The 18,009-nt window shown below is 39.8% G+C and overlaps 1 protein-coding gene across 3 annotated transcripts in view; it reads left to right on the top strand.

Annotated features, from left to right (window-relative positions):
• Nucleotides 1-10,213: 10,213 nt before the first annotated feature.
• Nucleotides 10,214-18,009, top strand: part of LOC140729555 (ethanolamine kinase 1-like) — a 422,765-nt gene continuing 414,969 nt past the window's right edge. For all 3 annotated transcript variants that reach the window (XM_073049448.1, XM_073049449.1, XM_073049450.1), the window contains exon 1: nucleotides 10,214-10,381. In XM_073049448.1, the coding sequence (XP_072905549.1) occupies nucleotides 10,247-10,381 (135 nt within the window). In that variant the 5' untranslated portion in view covers nucleotides 10,214-10,246. The remainder of the gene's footprint in view (nucleotides 10,382-18,009) is intronic.

Raw genomic sequence — 18,009 nt, 5'->3', positions numbered from 1 at the left:
GGTACCTCATAAAGTGGCTACTGAGTGTAAGTGGGAAACGTAATGTTAGCATTTTTGCTCTTGATCATCTGCATTTTTTTATGAAGACAAATAAAGATTTCTGATAAGCTGGTTCCCTTCCATGCCACTCCGCCTTCCCTGCTCCAAGTTGATACATAGAAAGGCAATTTAAGTAATGTGATGGCCCTCTAGATTCCCAGAGGGAAAAGGAATTGAAAGTTAGAAGATAAGGAGCTGCAATGCCCTCAGATTTTGCTCTCTAAATGCAAAGGTAAACAAACTTTGCTGCAGTTGTCTGAATTTCAATAGCACCTTTCTAATTTGTTGAACAATTTGAATGTCAGGTTAGCACTTTATACATTGTGACATGTTGGCAACTTGCAAACCCTGTAGCAACTTTAGGTACTAAATGCCTTCTTTCAGTTCCAGGTGTTTATAGAGTGAGCTCAGAGACCAAAAATTTTTCAGGCGACAATAGAGAAACTTATCTTAACATGTTTATGGTTTTATATGTGGACTGCATGAAGTTAGAAGATTAATGGTATTTCAGTTACAACCCTATGCATCAGAATGAGACCAAATATGTCAAAATACTTGCCCAGATTTGTAGTGCCTCTGATCAGAGGACTTACCTTTCTGTCTCTTCAGTGTTTGATCAACACTCAGAAAATGAATGTTCTTAGGCAACCTGGAGTTGCAGTATGCTATTAGCATGTTAGTTAGTGGGATATAAGTTTACATTGTAATTTTTCAGAGTCACCGGCTGTTGATCACATTTTTTAATCCATCAATTCCAAACAGCATATTTTTAAACCTAACCAGTCCTGTCACCCTCCCAAAAGTAACTGCTGGAGAAACCTGGCAGGTCCTACAGCATCTCTGGAGAAAAGGAATGATTGATGTTTCGAGCTGAGACTTTGCATCTTTGTTCACTGCACACAGACTTTAATAAAGATATTCTAATAAATGGACTCTTACCTGATGTATTACCTGTTTCTCTTTCCACACGTAATGATTGAACTGTTCGGTATTGTTACGTACCCCATAACTGGGTGTCTTACCAGCAAAGATAGAAGTATCTGTTGGAGTCTGGTACTATTATCAAAACAGTGTTTATTAGTAAAATATACAAATCAATATCAACAATGCAAATATACAGATAATACACGTTAGCAATACTAAACCTAAATGTGTGGGTATAATAATAATCAATAATAAACAAGCTCTATCGATGTCTAGGGGATAATGAATTGTCATATGTGAATATAAAGTTCAGTTCAGTTCATACAGGCTGAGGTAGTTGTTGGTCGATGTGTTGTAATTGTTGGAGAGAGAGAGAGAGCGAGAGCAAGCAAACAGTGACAGCCAGTCAAAACTTCCTTTACGTTCTTGATCCATCGATGTGTTGCTGTGGCCATTCAGGTATGACCCCTCTCGCCTTTAGCTAGACCGTTCTTTTATGGTGGACTCGTCACCCAGGCAAGGGTGGACACACACACAAACCCCCACCGGCCTCGCTATAAACACTGTGAGTTAAAATTGACCGATCCTTCATTCGGTCTCCGATGCCCCCACACCTTCTCATGGGTTCCAACACTTAAGCAGTGCTCACTAGTGTGTCTCCTGGTGTGTCTGAGGGGTGTCTCCCCAGACCTCACTTTTATCCCTACTCACGGGGTCTCAGGTGTCAATCAGTTTTGAATGGCTTAGTCCATCAAACCAGCCCACTCTGGCTGTCCACTGAGGAATTTTAATGAACAGAATGGTACCAAGTAAACAGCCCTCTCCGGAGCCGTAAGTCTTACAGGAGTCATAATATGGTGGAACAACAAGTCTCTTTCTCCCTGTGTTATCTCTCCCTTATCTGAAGCAAATGTTCCAGTCCCAGTATGTTTTTGTTCCATCTCTTTCTCTCTCATTAGCAGCCTGGCAACAGTAACGGTTTGTAATTCTACCAGGGGAGGGGGACATGGGCAACCCTGCACCCTTCTGCCCATCAGAGCTGTTCATCCTTCGTAACAGTATTTACCAGAATTTTCCATTTTTTTATCTCTATTCCATTTTAAGAGAAAAGATCATTAGGCTGTGCATTATTCTAATCAGCACAACTTAGACATTTCTTATAAGATTCTTGTTACTTCTATTTCATTGTTAAATTTGTGGCCTCACATCTGCTGAAGACACAAAAGCATTTACCCTGATATTGAATATGTGGAATAAGGTAAATAATCTTGTAGCACAGTTAGAAATTGTTAGGCATGACGTTGTAGACATCTCTAAGTCACAGCTGAAAGAAGATCATAGCTGGGAGTTTGACATCCAAGGATCCATTGTACCAAAAGGACAGGCAGATAGGTAGAAGTGGTGAGGTGGCTCTATTGGTAGAAAATGAAATCAAATCTTCAGAGAGAAATGACATAGGAGTGAAAGATGTAGAATCCTTGCCGGTAGAGCTGAGAAACTAGAAGAGCAAAAAGACCCTGATGGGAGGTACATACAGACCTCTGAACAGTAGCCCGGATGTGGAGTGTAAGTTATAATGGGAGATAGAAAAGGCATGTAAAAAGAGCAGTGTTACGATAGTCATGAGGGATTTCAATATGCAGGTAGTGTACATTGGAAAAATTAGGTTGGTATTGGATTTTGAGAAAGGAAATTTATAGAATGCCTACAAGATGGCTTTTCAGAGCAGTTTGTGGTTGAGCCTACTGGAGGAAAGGCAATTCTGGATTGAGTGTTGTGTAGTGACCCAGATTTGTTTAGGGACCTTAAGGTAAAGTAACCCTTAGGAGGCAGTGATCATAATATAAAAGAATTCTCTCTGCAGTTTGAGAGGGAGAAGCTGAAGTCAGATGTATCAGCATTACAGTGAAGCAAAGGGAACTGCAGATGCATAAGAGGGGTGTTGGCCAGTGTTGATTGGAAGGGGACACTTGCAGGGATAATTGGAGAACAGCAAAGGCTGGAGTTTTTTAGAGCAATTTGGAGGACATAGGATAGGTACATCCCAAACATGAAGAAGTATTCTAAAGGGAAGATGTGGCAATCATGGCTGATAAGGGAAGTCAAAGACAGTGCATATTATAGCAAAAATTAATGTGAAGTTAGAGAATTGAGAAGGTTTAAAAAACAACAGAGGGCAACTAAAAAGGCCATAAGGAGAGAGTAGTTGAAATATAAAGGTAAGCTGGGCAATAATATAAAAGAGGATGCAACAAGTTTTTTCAGATAAATTAAATGTAAAAGAGCTGATGCTGGATCACTGGAAAATGATTCTGGAGAAGTAGTAATGAGGAGATCAAAGAAATGAGATGAATTTAATAAGTATTTTGCTTCAGTCTTCACTGAGGAAGACACTAGGAGTATGCCGGAGATGTGAGAGTGTTGGGGGCAGAAGTGAGTATAGTTGCTATAACGGAGTAGAAGCTGCTTGACAGCCTGTAAGGTCTGAAGAGAGATAAGTCATCTGGATCAGATGGACTACACCCCAAGGTTCTGAAAGAGGTTGCAGAATATATTGTGGAGGCATTAATACTGACATTCCAAGAAACACCGGATTCTGGAGGTAGGCAGAAGAAAGGAAATTATAGGCCATTTGGCTTGACTTCAGTGTCGAGAAGATATTGGAGTCCATTATTAAGGATAATGATAAAACAGGCCAAAGTCAGTATGGTTTTCTTAAGGGAAATTCTTACCTGAAATTCTTATCTGTTGAAATTCTTTGAAGATTGAAACAGGCAGAATACACAAAAGAAAGTCGGTGGAAGTTGTTTATTTGGATTTTCAGAAAGCTTTTGATAAGGTGCTACACATGAGGCTGCTTAACAAGTTAAGAGCCCATGGTACTATGGGAAATATACTAATATGGATAGAAGATTGGCTGACTGGCAGGAAACAAAGAAGGTCTTTTCTGGTTGGCTGCTGATGACAAGTGATGTTCCACAAGGGTTGGTATTGGGTCTGCTTCTTTTCAAGTTACAAGTCAATGATTTGGATGACTGAATTGATGTATTTGTGGCCAAGTTTGTGGACAATACAAAGATAGGTGGAGGAGCAGTTGGTGTTGAGGAAGTAGGGAGACTGCCGATGGAATTAAGACAGGGTGGGAGAATGGACAAAGAATTGGCAGATGAAATATTAGGTAGGGAAGTGTATGGTCATGCATTTTGATAGAGGCAAAAAGTCATTATTTTCAAAATGGGGAGAAAATTCAAAATTCAGAGGTGCAATGGGACTTGGGAGTCCTTGAGCAGGATTCGTAAAAGATTAACTTGCAGGTTGAGTAGGTGGTGAGGAATGCAAATACAATGTTAGCATTCCATTTGAGAGGACTAGAATATAAGAACAATAATGTAATGCTGAGCCTTTATAAGGTATTAGTTGGGGCACACTTGGATTATTCTGAGCAGATTAGGGCCTCTTATTATAGAAAAGATTTGGTGGCATTGGAGAGGGTCCAGAGGAGGCTCACAAGAATGATTCTGGGAATGAAAAAGTTAAAATATGAGGAGCGTTTGATGGCTCTGGGCCTGTACTCACTGGAGTTTTGAAGAATGAGGGGGTGATCTCATTGAAACCTATTGAATATTGAAAGACCTAGATAGACCTGATTCTGATTATGATTCTGATTCTGAGAGTGTATGTGGATATTTCATTTCCTATAATGAGCGAGTCGAGGACCAGAGGGCACAGCCTCAGAATAGAGAACAGAAAACATTTAGAACAGAGATAAGGAGGAATTTATTTAGTCAGAGGGTAGTGAGTCTTTGGACTTCATTGCCACAGACGGTTTGGAGCCCAAGTCATTGGGTATATTTAAAGTGGAGGTTGGTGTATTCTTGATTAGTAAGATTGTCAAAGGTTATGTGGAGAAGGAAAGAGAATGCTTGAGAGGGATATTGGTTCAACCATGATGGAATGGCAGAGCACAAATTGCCGAATACTGATTCAATGCTTTATGGCCCTATGGTCTTACAGTCTTATAAGCCTTTATATTGATTCAATGAAGTACCACTGTACTGAAAATGTTCTAACTTTTGCCTGCCAGTCAGTAATGGATCTAGCTAATTCTTCTTCCCAACTGCAGGACTATGTCGAGGTTTCATCTCTGAAGTGATCATTCAGGTTCTTTAATAAATGTGGCAGTGGTTTCCTTCTGCATGCAACATAGCTGTCCCTCAAAATTTCTTTTAAAACATTTGTTTCTAAGATATCTGCAGACTTATTGAATTTTTTCTAATCTTTCTCTCTGTTTTTAATTTGACCTGGCTTCAAGCAAGAAATAATTATCTTATGATTTATAAGGCTCTTTGATAAAAATGTAGTTGTATCTTCCCAACAATTAAAAGTAGAGTTAATGATTGATTTAATCTTTCTCTAAAAATAACTGTACCGTTTTATTAATTAGGAGTAGACAGCAATGAATAGGTCTCGTGCTAGAATGAGTTGAAGATTAAAAATTAATTCCACTTCTCTGTAATAATGGATATAAACATAGTTAATTATGCTTCATGTAAAATTGTGTAGTAAAAATTAAAAGCTGCTGTTTTAGTTAAAAAGTGGGATGAAACACTGCTCCTTATGCGTAGGATTTCTTGCATGAATTCAATTTAAAATTGTAAATAGTGCTGACAAAGATCAATAGAAGTCAAAGATCACAACCATGCTTTATTGGAATGTACACGTGTGTCAGTGCATTCACTTCCTTTCTTTGTTTGGGAACAGATAGAAAGGTGAATGCTGCTTCTTATCACTTGTAATCAAAATTATTGCTAATATTACCTTTGGCTAACCTCTAGGTGTATGTTGCAATTGGTAGTTCTGGAAAATCAAACATTTTATGGTGTATTTTGGCTTAGGAGTAGAAATTCTGCTTAATTTCATTGCTAGTTTTTCGGTGACAGAAGTCATGGAAAGTACTCTACAAAAGTCATTTTCACACTGAATTTCTCTAAAATTAATAGCTTTACAATATATTTAGTCATTTATTATTAATAGTGACAAAGAAATTAAGGAAGAATACTTCAAGCAGTTAATGGGATACACTAAAGCAAGCTTTGCAAACCTATGGCACATACAAAATATTTGTTAGCATACAGCATCTCAAAAATATTCACCACCCCTGTTCTAAGATGCTTGAGATATTACTAAGATGAAATAACTTTGGGTTCCATTAATCCCTATGTACTTCTTCTTAAAGGACTTACTTGGATCTTTCCTGTTCTGGTTAGTTACTGGTACCTCTTTACTTCCCTCATGGAGTTGGTTTACTGTACACTTTGGACTATTTTGTCACTGTACAAAATGTGTGTCACTGTGTATTAATTATTTTATGTCTTTGTAAATTGTTTCTGGGAAACAGCAGGTAAGCTACTTTCTGAATTGCTCTAGTGCTATAGCAAAAGAACACTCACTATTCTATGGTGTAGCAACTTTCAGTATTTAGAGACAGATGACAGAATAGTGACATTTTTACAAATTAGGAGTGTATGTGACTTGGGGAACTTGTTCTAGATGATGTCAAACTTTTTAGTAGAACTACACTCATCTAGCTGTGTTCCTTCAGGGTGGCAGAGTGAGTCTGAATATTTCGCCCTAGGTATCGATTCTCTTGCTTATGTAGCAAATGAGAGTAGGGATAGGCCATATAGGTATTTATATTTTCTATTCAGTAATATCATAGCCAATATGACCATCGATCTCAAATTTACTTTCCTGCCAAATCTCATAATGCTTCATTCTCCTGTAATTTAAAAATGTATCTCTGCCACAATTGTATCAAATCACTTAATTTACTTAAATAATATCATCTGAATTATTTAATGAGATAGTGGACCTTCAATGCTGCCCTAAATGCCAGCAGCATAACAGGCAGTAAGTAAGCAAGTTTCACAGCCATGGGGGAGTTGGCTTGACTTGGAGCAAAGCAATGTTGCTACATTTCTGATTGTATTGGTGGAAAGATTATGGAATTTTATACAATTCTTATTCTCCGTAGTAAGACTTTTCCATGTATAAATCTCCGCCAGGTGAAGTCAAGAGTAATGTAAAACACAAAGTTATTTGCCAGGTTGAAGGTCTGAGTCTGGGTTGGGCAGAGAAACAGAATTTTATGAGAGTGCAAATACACCAGTTACAAAATTGTGCGCTCCATTTAACACAGTGTTTAAAACAAGCCAAGTATACATCTTGAGGAGATATCAAAAAGTAAGGAGGTTATGTAAGTCATCTATTAAACACTGGTGAATACTATTGTGGTCACCATATAATAAAAGGGATATGGGGCACTTGAGATTGAGTATACTGAAAAAACAATTTGTTAGAAATTAAAAGGTATGCATACAGGATGCACAGAATGTATTGCTTTTCTCTTGAGGAAAGAAAGCTGAGAGTAGACCCAAATAAACCCTGAAAATTACAAAAGAATTTTAGAAGCTGCTTGCAGGGTATGTTTCCACTTGTGAGGAACATCATGCCTGGAGGCCATTAATGAAAGACAGCTGACACGAAATTCGGCAGCAAACTCTGAAGAAACTTAATCAAAGGCTGATCAGAATGTGGAACTTGCTGTGACAGGATGTAGTTGAGTGGATAGCATGAATGCAATTAAGGGGAGACTGGACAAGAATATGGAGGAGAAGGAAACAGGAGGATTATTCTGATAGAATTAGATGGAGAAAGGTGTTGGCGTAGACTGTATGGTAGTTGACTAGTTTCTGTGCCATATATCTTGTATAAATTCGTATAGGGAGATTTTCATTGTCTAAAAAAAGTAATAGTTTTTGTTTACTCTGAAAACATCCAGATTTTCTCATAGAGACAAGGTGATAAACGTAGGGCCATGGATATTATCTGCATGGATTTCAGTAAGGTGTTTGAAGAGGTCCTTCACAGGAGGCTCATCCAGAAGATTAAGATGCATGTGATAACATGTGACTTTGCCATCTGGATTCAGAATTGGCATAGAAACAGGCCCGCTGGTGGCGTAGTGGCATCAGCGCTGGACTTCGGGGCGAGAGGTCCCAAGCTCGAATCCAGCCTGGCAGAAGACAAAGGCGAACACTGCCATAACTTGCCACGTACATGATTTCCCAATATGTCAGAGTGGCACCAACTGGAAATTACAGATGCGACCTACCGACGACGATAGAAGACAGAGGTAGTGGTAGATGGAATTTAACCTGGCTGGAGCGCCATATCTAATGGTGTTCGGTGGGGATCTGTACTGGGACATCTGCTGTTTATATATCTGCTGTATATATGAATGTAGATAGATGAGTTATAAGTTCAGAAGATTGGAAGCAATGGGCTTGCTGCTGGTTGTGTGCCCAGTGGCACAGAGCTTGGAAAGAGCAATGCAACAGACCTTTAACATGATAAATCAGCAAGTTGTTTTGTTATGTCTCCCCTCTCACTGTGAAATGGGGACACCGCTTTTTCCCATTACTCGGGGGGGGGGGGGTGGGGGGAGAGCGCCTGTGGTATTTTGAATACCAGGTGAACAAGAAGTCACTGGGGTACTGCAAGTCTGTGTCTTTATTGATGCTTTGCTGCACACTTGAGTGCTGGGTGGAGGGGGGACATAGATGCTTTTTTGCTGGTGGGGGAGGGAGTGTTGTTACCTTGCTGTTGCTAGTGGTGAGGGAGGGGGAAGCTGGAGGGGCTTTGGGATTCTAACATTTAACTGTCATTCATTCTTTGGTGCACTCCTCTGTATTTGTGGATGTTTGCAAAGAAAAAGAATTTCAGGATGTATATTGTATACACTTCTCAGGCATTAAATGTATCTTTGAAACCTGTTGAAAAGCTGCAGAGAAAGTGCAGTGCAGGTAAACAATAAAGTGCTGGCTGCTGTGGTCTGTAGGCATTTTCTGATATGGCTGAGTTTGTTTCACAACCATTCTTCTGAGCTGTGAACTGTCTGTGTTATGGACATTTCACAGGAATGGACCTTCTTTAACTCGTGGGGGATCAAGTTAAGGACCATTCTGTTTTGATGCCTACAAAAGAGTGGACTAGCTTCTAGGGCTTTGTTTGCTTGCTCAGCTTTACCCACAGGAAACTCAATTGTCATACAGTATAAAAACAGGCTATTCGGCCCATCATGTCTACACTGGCCGGAGGACACCACATCCTCGCCATATTTCTGCTGTCAAACACCTGAGTATATTTAAGAATGAGCACCTGCTAGAATTGAGACTGTCGGTCATTCTGCTCAAACCTTTGTTCTAATCTCATGATCCTTCAATGGACCACTTCGGATACAATTAAATAAAGAGACTAAAACTAAAAGTGCACCTCCACATGTAGTCTCACCAACACCTTGTGAAGATATACATATATAAAATGCAGGAAGACCTGAGCAGGCCAGGCAGCATCTATGGAAAAGAGTACAGTCAAAGTTTTGGGCAGAAACCCTTCGCAGTTTTGGCCCAAAATGTCAACTGTACTCTTTTCCATAGATGTTGCCTAGTCTACTGAGTTCCTTCAGCATTGTGTGTGTGTGTGTGTGTGTGTGTGTGTGTGTGTGTGTGTGTGTGTGTGTGTGTGTGTGTGTGTGTGTGTGTGTGTGTGTGTGTGGGTGGCCTGGATTTCCAGCATCTGCAGATTTTCTCCCGTTTGCCTTGTGAAGATACAGCAAGGTTTCCTTGGTGCTGTCTTCCAGAGTTTAACTATATCCTTACTGCCTCTACAAAATTATGTTGAATTGTAGTTGGACCCCAGGTGTTTGGGTAAAGAATAAACACACTATAGTTTCCTAGTGCTCATTGGATACTGGATGCAATAAGATAGATTGCTGGCATGCTGGTTCAGTAGCTATGCTACCTGTGGTAATGGGCACCTTAACCTATCCTCTTTAGGTTACTTTTGAGAGCCTACTGTGTATCAGATACTGTCCAGTTAGTGCTTTGGAATGAAGTGTAGGGATGTGCAATGTGCTGAGTGGATCCTATATTTCTGTTGAAATGGAACTGCTTGTTTCGTGTTCTCTCTTGTTCTCTCTGCAACAAGAAGCATGCTGCCGCTACTCGTTGTCCTGTCACTCCAGGAGTAAGAGGGAGCTGGTTGTCTGTGGATGTCCATTTCTGGAATCCAGCAGGTGTCCGCTTCTGGGATTGCCAGTTGTTGCTATGAGCCGGAGGTCAGTGGCCGGTACCGGCGGCTGCTATCACAACACACATAGATAGAGAGACACATAATGCGGAGGCAGCAGCTTCAAGTCCGAGTGGCTGTTACTGTTAGTAGCATGGAGCGGAGGAATGCAGTCGCTGGAACCAAACATCTCGAGATCTTCGTGGACGAGCAGAATCTGAGAAACAACATCGAAGCGCTTATGAAGGAAGTGCGGCCACTTTGGAAATCGGCAGAGATTAAGATTAAGGCAAGTGAAAGGTTAATTGGATCAAGGCAACCTTCGGAGCCTTAAAGTTTAGTCCTTAACTTGCACAGGAAGCATGGAGGTTATCACGCTAGACAAGTTATTTGAACTCAATTGCGGCTTTTGTAGCCTCCTTCAAAAGTTCCTTGCGCCATTTGTTTCCGAACAATATTCTCGAAAGAGGGTGAAAACAATCAAAAACAATGCAACTACGGCGAACAGGCAGGTTAGCGTGAAAATAGAGCGGACGGGAATGCGAGCTGGCAATGGGAAATCATGTGTGGGAGCGTTCACGTCAAGTCGGTCCTGGAGTTTAAAGGGACAGTCCGGGTTGGCAACACGACAACATAGATGAGTGAAAATACAATCTGGGCAGGTTTGCACAGACTGGCATACAAAGAGGTAGTATTAACTCAGTGAGTAAATCGGTTTAAATAAAAGTCAGGTAACAAAGACCTGAGATGATTGGAATTGTTCCGACTCTTCCATTGAGGTTTTGGGTCAGAGATGTTAAAGATTAAGTGGCGTTGAGCATAGTGGAGAGAGAATTACTGACCAGGCAAAATAGTTCGCTTATTACTGTTGATTTATTATCCAGTTCGAGTCTCCAACATATTTGAGCCATTTTTGCAGTCATCTTTGTGATACAACCTTATTCAATTGTTTGACCTTATGCATGATTTGGACCTTGGATGTTTCATGATCATATTGAATGACAGGATGAGTTTGGCATCCTGGAGAACAGTTCCTCCTATTCTCCTGTGTCCCTGCATTTTAAAACATCCTCCTTCCTTCATTATCTCTTCTGTCAGGCAGCCTCCAAGTTGAGTATAACACACTTCCATTCCAGCTCTGGGGGTTCTAAGGTGACTGGGAAAGCCAATATGGGACTTGTAGCAGGGGCTAGGTTTCTATCTGCTTCTGAGACACGTCATGCTAACTCAAATGCATTTTCTCCATTTTAAGCAGTCAATGATTCTTTAAAGTCAGTGGGGATATTACATTTATTTCAAGGAGGCTTTAAATAGCTTCCTCTGTCGATTGGATACTCTTTTGACATAAATAAACTTAAAATAGCATTCAGGTTTAGGTAGGAGACTTAAGAGACTGCAGATGCTAGAGTCAATCCAGATGAAGTCTCGAACCAAAACGTCCATTGCCCATTCCCCTCGATAGATGCTGCTAGACTCTCGAAGATCCTCCAGTGGTTTGTGGTACTAGGTTTTGGTTGTTGGTGTCAGAGTAGACAGTCTGTAATCAGGATGTCAGCATCAGGGATGCTGTCATTGGAAAGATACTTATGTTGGTTCACTTACTCTGCCAGTGGAGTTGGAGGACCTTACAGAGGCTGTGTTGGTCATATCTCTCCAGTGCTTGGTGGTGCCTACCCTTCTGAAAGCTGCCAAGTTTTCTGTTGTAACTGAAGCTTTGAGCTTTTGGATCTCGGGCATTCTGCTGGCCCCCAGCCTTTAACTAGGAGTTCTTTCCCTTAAGACACCTGTTGGAGCTTCCACACCATGTAGTTGTGGTTATTTAGCTCCTCAATCTCTTGGCAAATCTCATCAATCCAATCCAATTTTGTCTTCAGGTAGAGAAGAAAAGGCTCTCTTTATAATTGTCAATTATGGTTGAACAGGGTAACGCAGACACTATGAACATCCTTCAGATGTATTTAATTTGGCATTATCTAAGAAAAGCTACTTTTCAAGATGCTTGATGTTATGTTTTGTAATTTCAAAGCATTAAACCAACACTAATGCTTAATTAGTGAATATGTATGTGGTTATTCAAATATTACTGATATATTAAACAGAAAACACTTGAGACCTTCACAATAGATTGTCATTTGCCGATACTCCTGTTGTAGCCATTATTTTAGTGGATTGAATGGAAGCTACTGGTACCTATTACAGGGTGAGTGATGTGAACATCCTTTCAGGCTATCACTTAGACAGTGAGCCAGAGCATTGCTTGGGAGTGTAGTCATGATGGCTTGTATTCGTTTCTCTGGCAGAATCATGCTTGTTATTACAAAGCCATTTTCCTAGCATTTTATCAAGAGGTAGCCTACCCTGCTGTCTTCTGTCATGCCTTGCCAGAGGAGTGCATCTTCTCTCACTTTGCTAGTGACATTGTCCAGAATTCAGTCTGTCCCACTCTGAATGTGATGTGACATTCATCAGCATTCAATTTCCTTGTCCAAACTGCACCATCACTATTTTCTGATTAGTGCCTATAAATCTCTCTAACTCGATTTGTCCATCCTATGATACATTTTAAAACAATATTTATAATGCAGTCAAGATAAGTATAGTTTATGTTAGCAGAAATATAGCAGGATGCAAAATTTTAAGTAAATTTCCTGACCTGTTGCACAGCACTACAGAACATTGGCTGAAATGGTTCTCCAGTCCTTAGTGAAATACTATCTGTTGAACTCAACTGGCACCCAAGTTCAGTGGGTAAGAGCAACAATACCAGCTATTCCAAGACTGGTTGCAAGTTGTTTAAATCCTGCATTACTTGGCCAACGTTATCTGATGGAGAAGCAGATAAATCTGTTTTCAAAGCTTCAGTCGTGCAACTCAGGGGAAAAAAAAATGAAAGTGGCTCAGGATCAAATAGGACGACATTTTAACTTACCGCTTACTTTGTAATTATGAAGCATGATAGGTCAGAGTCTTTGAAGTGGTCTCTTTTAGGGGCTTCTGAGCAAGCAGTAATAGTCCTATCTTGAATAAATCAAATGCTGCCTCAGACTTTCACATGAGTGAACCAAGGTGCAGCTTGTTTATATTGCAGTGCCGAAAGATTGTCATCTCACTTCAGTGACTTTGGAGGCAGCCAAATCATCTTGAAACACAGTTACATATAGACATAGGGCATCAAAGTAGGAATAAAGCATCTGATTGACTGCTCTGTTTCTCGCATAATAACAGTCACTGCAATTCACAGTATCTGACTTGACTAAATAATTTTTTTTAAAATCTGAAAATATTAGATTCATGGAAGCAGAAGCTCTTTCTTTCCTGGTAACTCTTAGAAGAATTTCACAAACTCACAGTTAAGTTTGTCTTTCCTAATTAGTTAGCCCATCTCTTGGTATGTGGTGACCTTTTACGGGAAGTGAGGAGGGAGCAGGTTTTCTGTTCTTCTGTCCTTACTCAGTTGCCATCAGAAATCATAGAGCCAGTTTCCTCCAGTGCTGCTGAGTGAGTCGATGCATGGGTTCCTGCTGACACTAGGCTTTGGCATTTGGAGAGAGGCAGCATCATTTAAACATTCAATCAAATAAATTACTGTGAATTGCAATTACTATTGTTATGAAAGGAAACTTTGAATAGGTAGGTGGGATCTAAAACAGAGCAAATAGGCAGATAAAGAAATGAGTGCATCAGACACAAATAGGAGAGCAGTAGAATAACGTATTGGCTCTTCTGAAAAATGTACAGAAAGATGAAATAAAGTGAATGGGCAAGAAAATGTATAATACAGCATTGAAAAAGGAATTGCACAGATACAACTACCTCTCAGGTTCAGCCAGGTTTACCCCTCACCCCTGCACTGAGGATCGATGGTGAATGACCTCAGAGGGACTCCTTCCTCTCTTAACATAATGCTTCACACCACATGGCAATGCTACCACTACATGTGGAACAATGGAATTTAGTCAGTGGAGTGTGTATGCTCCTTTACAGGGAACAATTACATTAAATCACTGCAGCATGCATGTCCAATGAAGCAACATATTCACCATGCATATTCCCTGAGAGAAGTGACTTGAATATTCCAATAATTAGGCTGTGCCTGAAAGGGACAGGGATACTGTTCTCATTCTCAGCACAAATACACAATAGGCTGTTGTACCATAGATCTTAATCCAATATTCCACTAAAACATCATGATTACACTAAGCAAGGGGGGGGGGGGGGAGACATAAAATCTGGCACTTATAGTTTATGTAGATAAAAGTTTTAACATTTTGGAAATATAAAAGATTCGTGTTCTGACTCTCATAACCTGGAGTAGATCATTACATTAACAGATGAAGAGCAACAATATAGTTAGCAAGAAACTCAATTCATTTCCCACGAGGTTTAAAAGCTGGGTGAAGAGCAATGATGATTGGTCCTCCAATAGGCGAAACTGTTGATGGAAATTTACCTGCATCTTTAGTCACATTCCCAGCTGCATTAATCAGCAGGAGTACAATTATTTGGATCAATAGACTGAGAAAAAGATACTTTATACTCTGGGCTATGTAAGAATCTCATGGGTGGAATTGGAGCAAATCGTCAAGAATGAAAACTAAGGAATTGTCCTTGCCCAGCTGAGCAACTTTGCATGATTCTCTCTCAGGTTTTCTTGGGGAAAAGAAAGAAACTTTGCAGAACATGGTACTCAGAAAATGAAGGGCCCAAAAAAGCATTTCCTGAAATCTGCATTGGAAAATAAGAATGGGAGAATTCTTGTCAGCAACATCAGGGTGATCTTCTAAATGATGTAGAGTAGGCTGGAGATAATAACAGTTACAGATTGATAGACTAACTGGCTACTGTCAGTTGGCCCTGATGTGTAAGCAAGTGCTATAATGTGGAGTTGTGGGATAGTTTGGGGAGGAGTTGAATTAATTTTTTTAGAAAATTCAAGAATGGGATTAGTTTAAATTATTGGTTGTTACTGACTCAGTGGGGTTTAAGTGTCTGTTTCTCAGCTTTGTTTTACTATGATTTAAGAATGAAGGGAATGAAGAACAATGGTCCAGTAGGAAATTCCAAAATCTCCAGTGCCAGGTTGGTAGAATGTGCACAGCATATGAAAGGATATAGTTGTGATGCATGTAGACCATTTGATAATCCGAGTTAAGTCCTGCTGCAGTAGTTTATGAATTTTATTTAATTGAATTTATAGGAAATAAAGAGAGTGCATTGCTACTAGCTTCTATGAAGCCTTTGTAATATAATCCCAAGTAGTTTGTTAATGCTCTCCAGGAAAGAAATCTATGCTCCTTGATCTGCTTACAAGTGACTTGAAAGCTTTCTCTGAAATGGTTATGTAAACCATTTGGTTGTGTTAATCTGCCACCAAATGGTAATGTATGAGTTGTTGTGTTCTTTATACGTACCATGGATTACTAAGAACAAACCATACTCTGGAAAAACATAACTAGAACTTTTATTTAACAGTAAACAGCAACCATATTTTACACTATACAAGTTTCTCGATCATGCTCCCTCTGGTGTTCCCCTCCCCCTTTCTTTCTCCCTAGGCCTCCTGTCCCATGATCCTTTCCCTTCTCCAGCTCTGTATCCCTTTTGCCAATCACCTTTCTGGCTCTCATCTTCACCCCACCCCTTCCAGTCTTCTCCTATCATTCCACATTTCCCCTCCCTCTCCTACTTTCAAATCTCTTGCTATCTTTCCTTTCAGTTAGTCCTGACGAAGGGTCTCGGCCCGAATCGTCAACAGTGCTTCTCCCTATAGATGCTGCCTGGCCTGCTGTGTTCCACCAGCATTTTGTGTGTGTTGCTTGAATTTCCAGCATCTGCAGATTTCCTCGTGTTTGCTTTCTCGATCATTCTGTCAGTTCTGTGCATGCTCACGATTCCATCCAATTACGTTCTTACACATGACACGTGATATAAGCACATCTTCCTTTTATTAAAAAGAAAAACAATGCATAATTTAACATGTCTCTATCAGTCTCGCTAGGGGTTTATGAACATGAGTAGACCTTCTAAGTGCTTCACACAGTTCTTGTATTTCGTTGTTATTTCCATGTTTTGTCTGGTCTACATTGGTTAATGGAAACTCCGAAGTTGTCTCTTTCTTGAGGTCTTTGCGAAGAAATCACAATTCATTCATTAACTGTGTAATCTCTTTTTTATGCTGAGACCACATCATTTCAATAAAACCTCTCAATTCCTTCACTTGTGCTTTCACTTCTTCAATTGGATCCTGATTCTTGTCGCTCTTTGGCTTCGTATCAGTATTGTAATGTATCGGCAAGTTTGGTTTTGGTGACAATGCTTTGTCAGATGCTGGTAACGAAGGGATGGGTCTGGGATTTTTCTTTATGACTTCTTTTACTTTTGCCGCATTGGAATCAAATTCTGTTCTCTTGCTCTTTCGTCAAGTCACTGTATTCTGATTCTATATCACTGTCCAGGACTAAGACTCTTTTCACCAAATTCAGTCTCTTACAGGCAAATAAACCCAGTGTTGACTGTACATTTTTTGCCACTACCACAAATGAAAGCGTGCTCAATATTTTTGTGCGATACTTTTGCCACACATGTTCCTTTAACTGGAATGTCTGCACCTGAATACCCAGTCACTTTTATATTTGTCTGATGTAACTTTGGTCTTGGCTTTAATACATTAAACTCAGATTCTGCAAGAACATTTACTTGTGCTCCAGTATCCAGTTTAAACAGAATATTGTTTTGGTTCACTTGCAATGGAATAGTCCAGTCATTCTTACTTTGTTTGTTTTCACAAAGCACATCAATATAAAACTCCTCACGTTCATTTTCAAGCACTGCATTTACTTGTTTTATTTTCTTTTTACTTCTGCTACAGCATGAAAAATGATTACTCTTACTACTGTTGCTGCACATTGTCCAATATGCTGGACACTTATTTGGTCAGTGCTGCCACCCACAGTGATCACAAAGTTTTTTTCTTTCAGATGACATCTTGTTCTCTGTCGGTTCCCTTGCTGTTTTATTATTTTTTTCTAATATGTCCATGATTTACAGCGTCTACATTGCCGTTCTCAATTAAAAAGTTCTTTAGCCTGCGAAATCACGGTCTTCAAAGCTTTGCAGAGTGCCACAGCTTTTTCTAAATTCAAATCTTGCTCTAACAGTCTTTCTCTCAGACCATTATCCAGAATGCTGCAAACAATTCTGTCTTTAATGAGAGAGTCCATCAGCTCTGCAAACTCGTATGTTTTACTGTGATTTCTCAATTCCGTAACAAATTGATCAATCATTTGACTAGCTTTCTGCTTGCATGTAACGAATTTGTACCGTTCATATGTCACATTGCGCTTCGGTATACAAAATGCTTCAAACTTGTCAATTATCGCTTTCAAATTCAAATTATCTCCATTCTCAAAAGCAAAATAGTTATATACCTCAACTGCATCGTCCCCAATCATGTGGAGTAGAATTGCAGCTTTCATTTTCTCCGTTTTATTATCTGCTCCGATCGCCGATAAATAAATTTCAAAAAACTGTTTAAATCTTTTCAGCTACGTTTCCAGTCAGCTGAAGTGTCGATGAGGGTTGCAAAACTTCCATTCTTAAAGCTGTTAGCAAACAACAAAAAAGTTTGTGCTCTTTTTTCAATTATCTTCGCTTCTCCCATGTTACCGAAATGAATTATTCTTCTAGACCAACTTCTGACACCATGTTGCATTCGTTATACGTACCGTGGGTTACTAAGAACAATCCATATTCTGGAAAACATCACTAGAACTTTTATTTAACAGCAAACAGCAACCACGTTTTACACTATGCAAGTTTCTCGATCATTCTGTCATTTCTGCGCTTGATCCTGACTCTGTCCAATCACGTTCTTACACATGACACGTGATATCACCACATGAGTAAATGAACCAGATC

Source organism: Hemitrygon akajei, chromosome 6 (assembly GCF_048418815.1).
Source record: "Hemitrygon akajei chromosome 6, sHemAka1.3, whole genome shotgun sequence".
Taxonomy (NCBI): domain Eukaryota; kingdom Metazoa; phylum Chordata; class Chondrichthyes; order Myliobatiformes; family Dasyatidae; genus Hemitrygon; species Hemitrygon akajei.
This window is presented reverse-complemented; position numbering and strand designations above follow the sequence as displayed.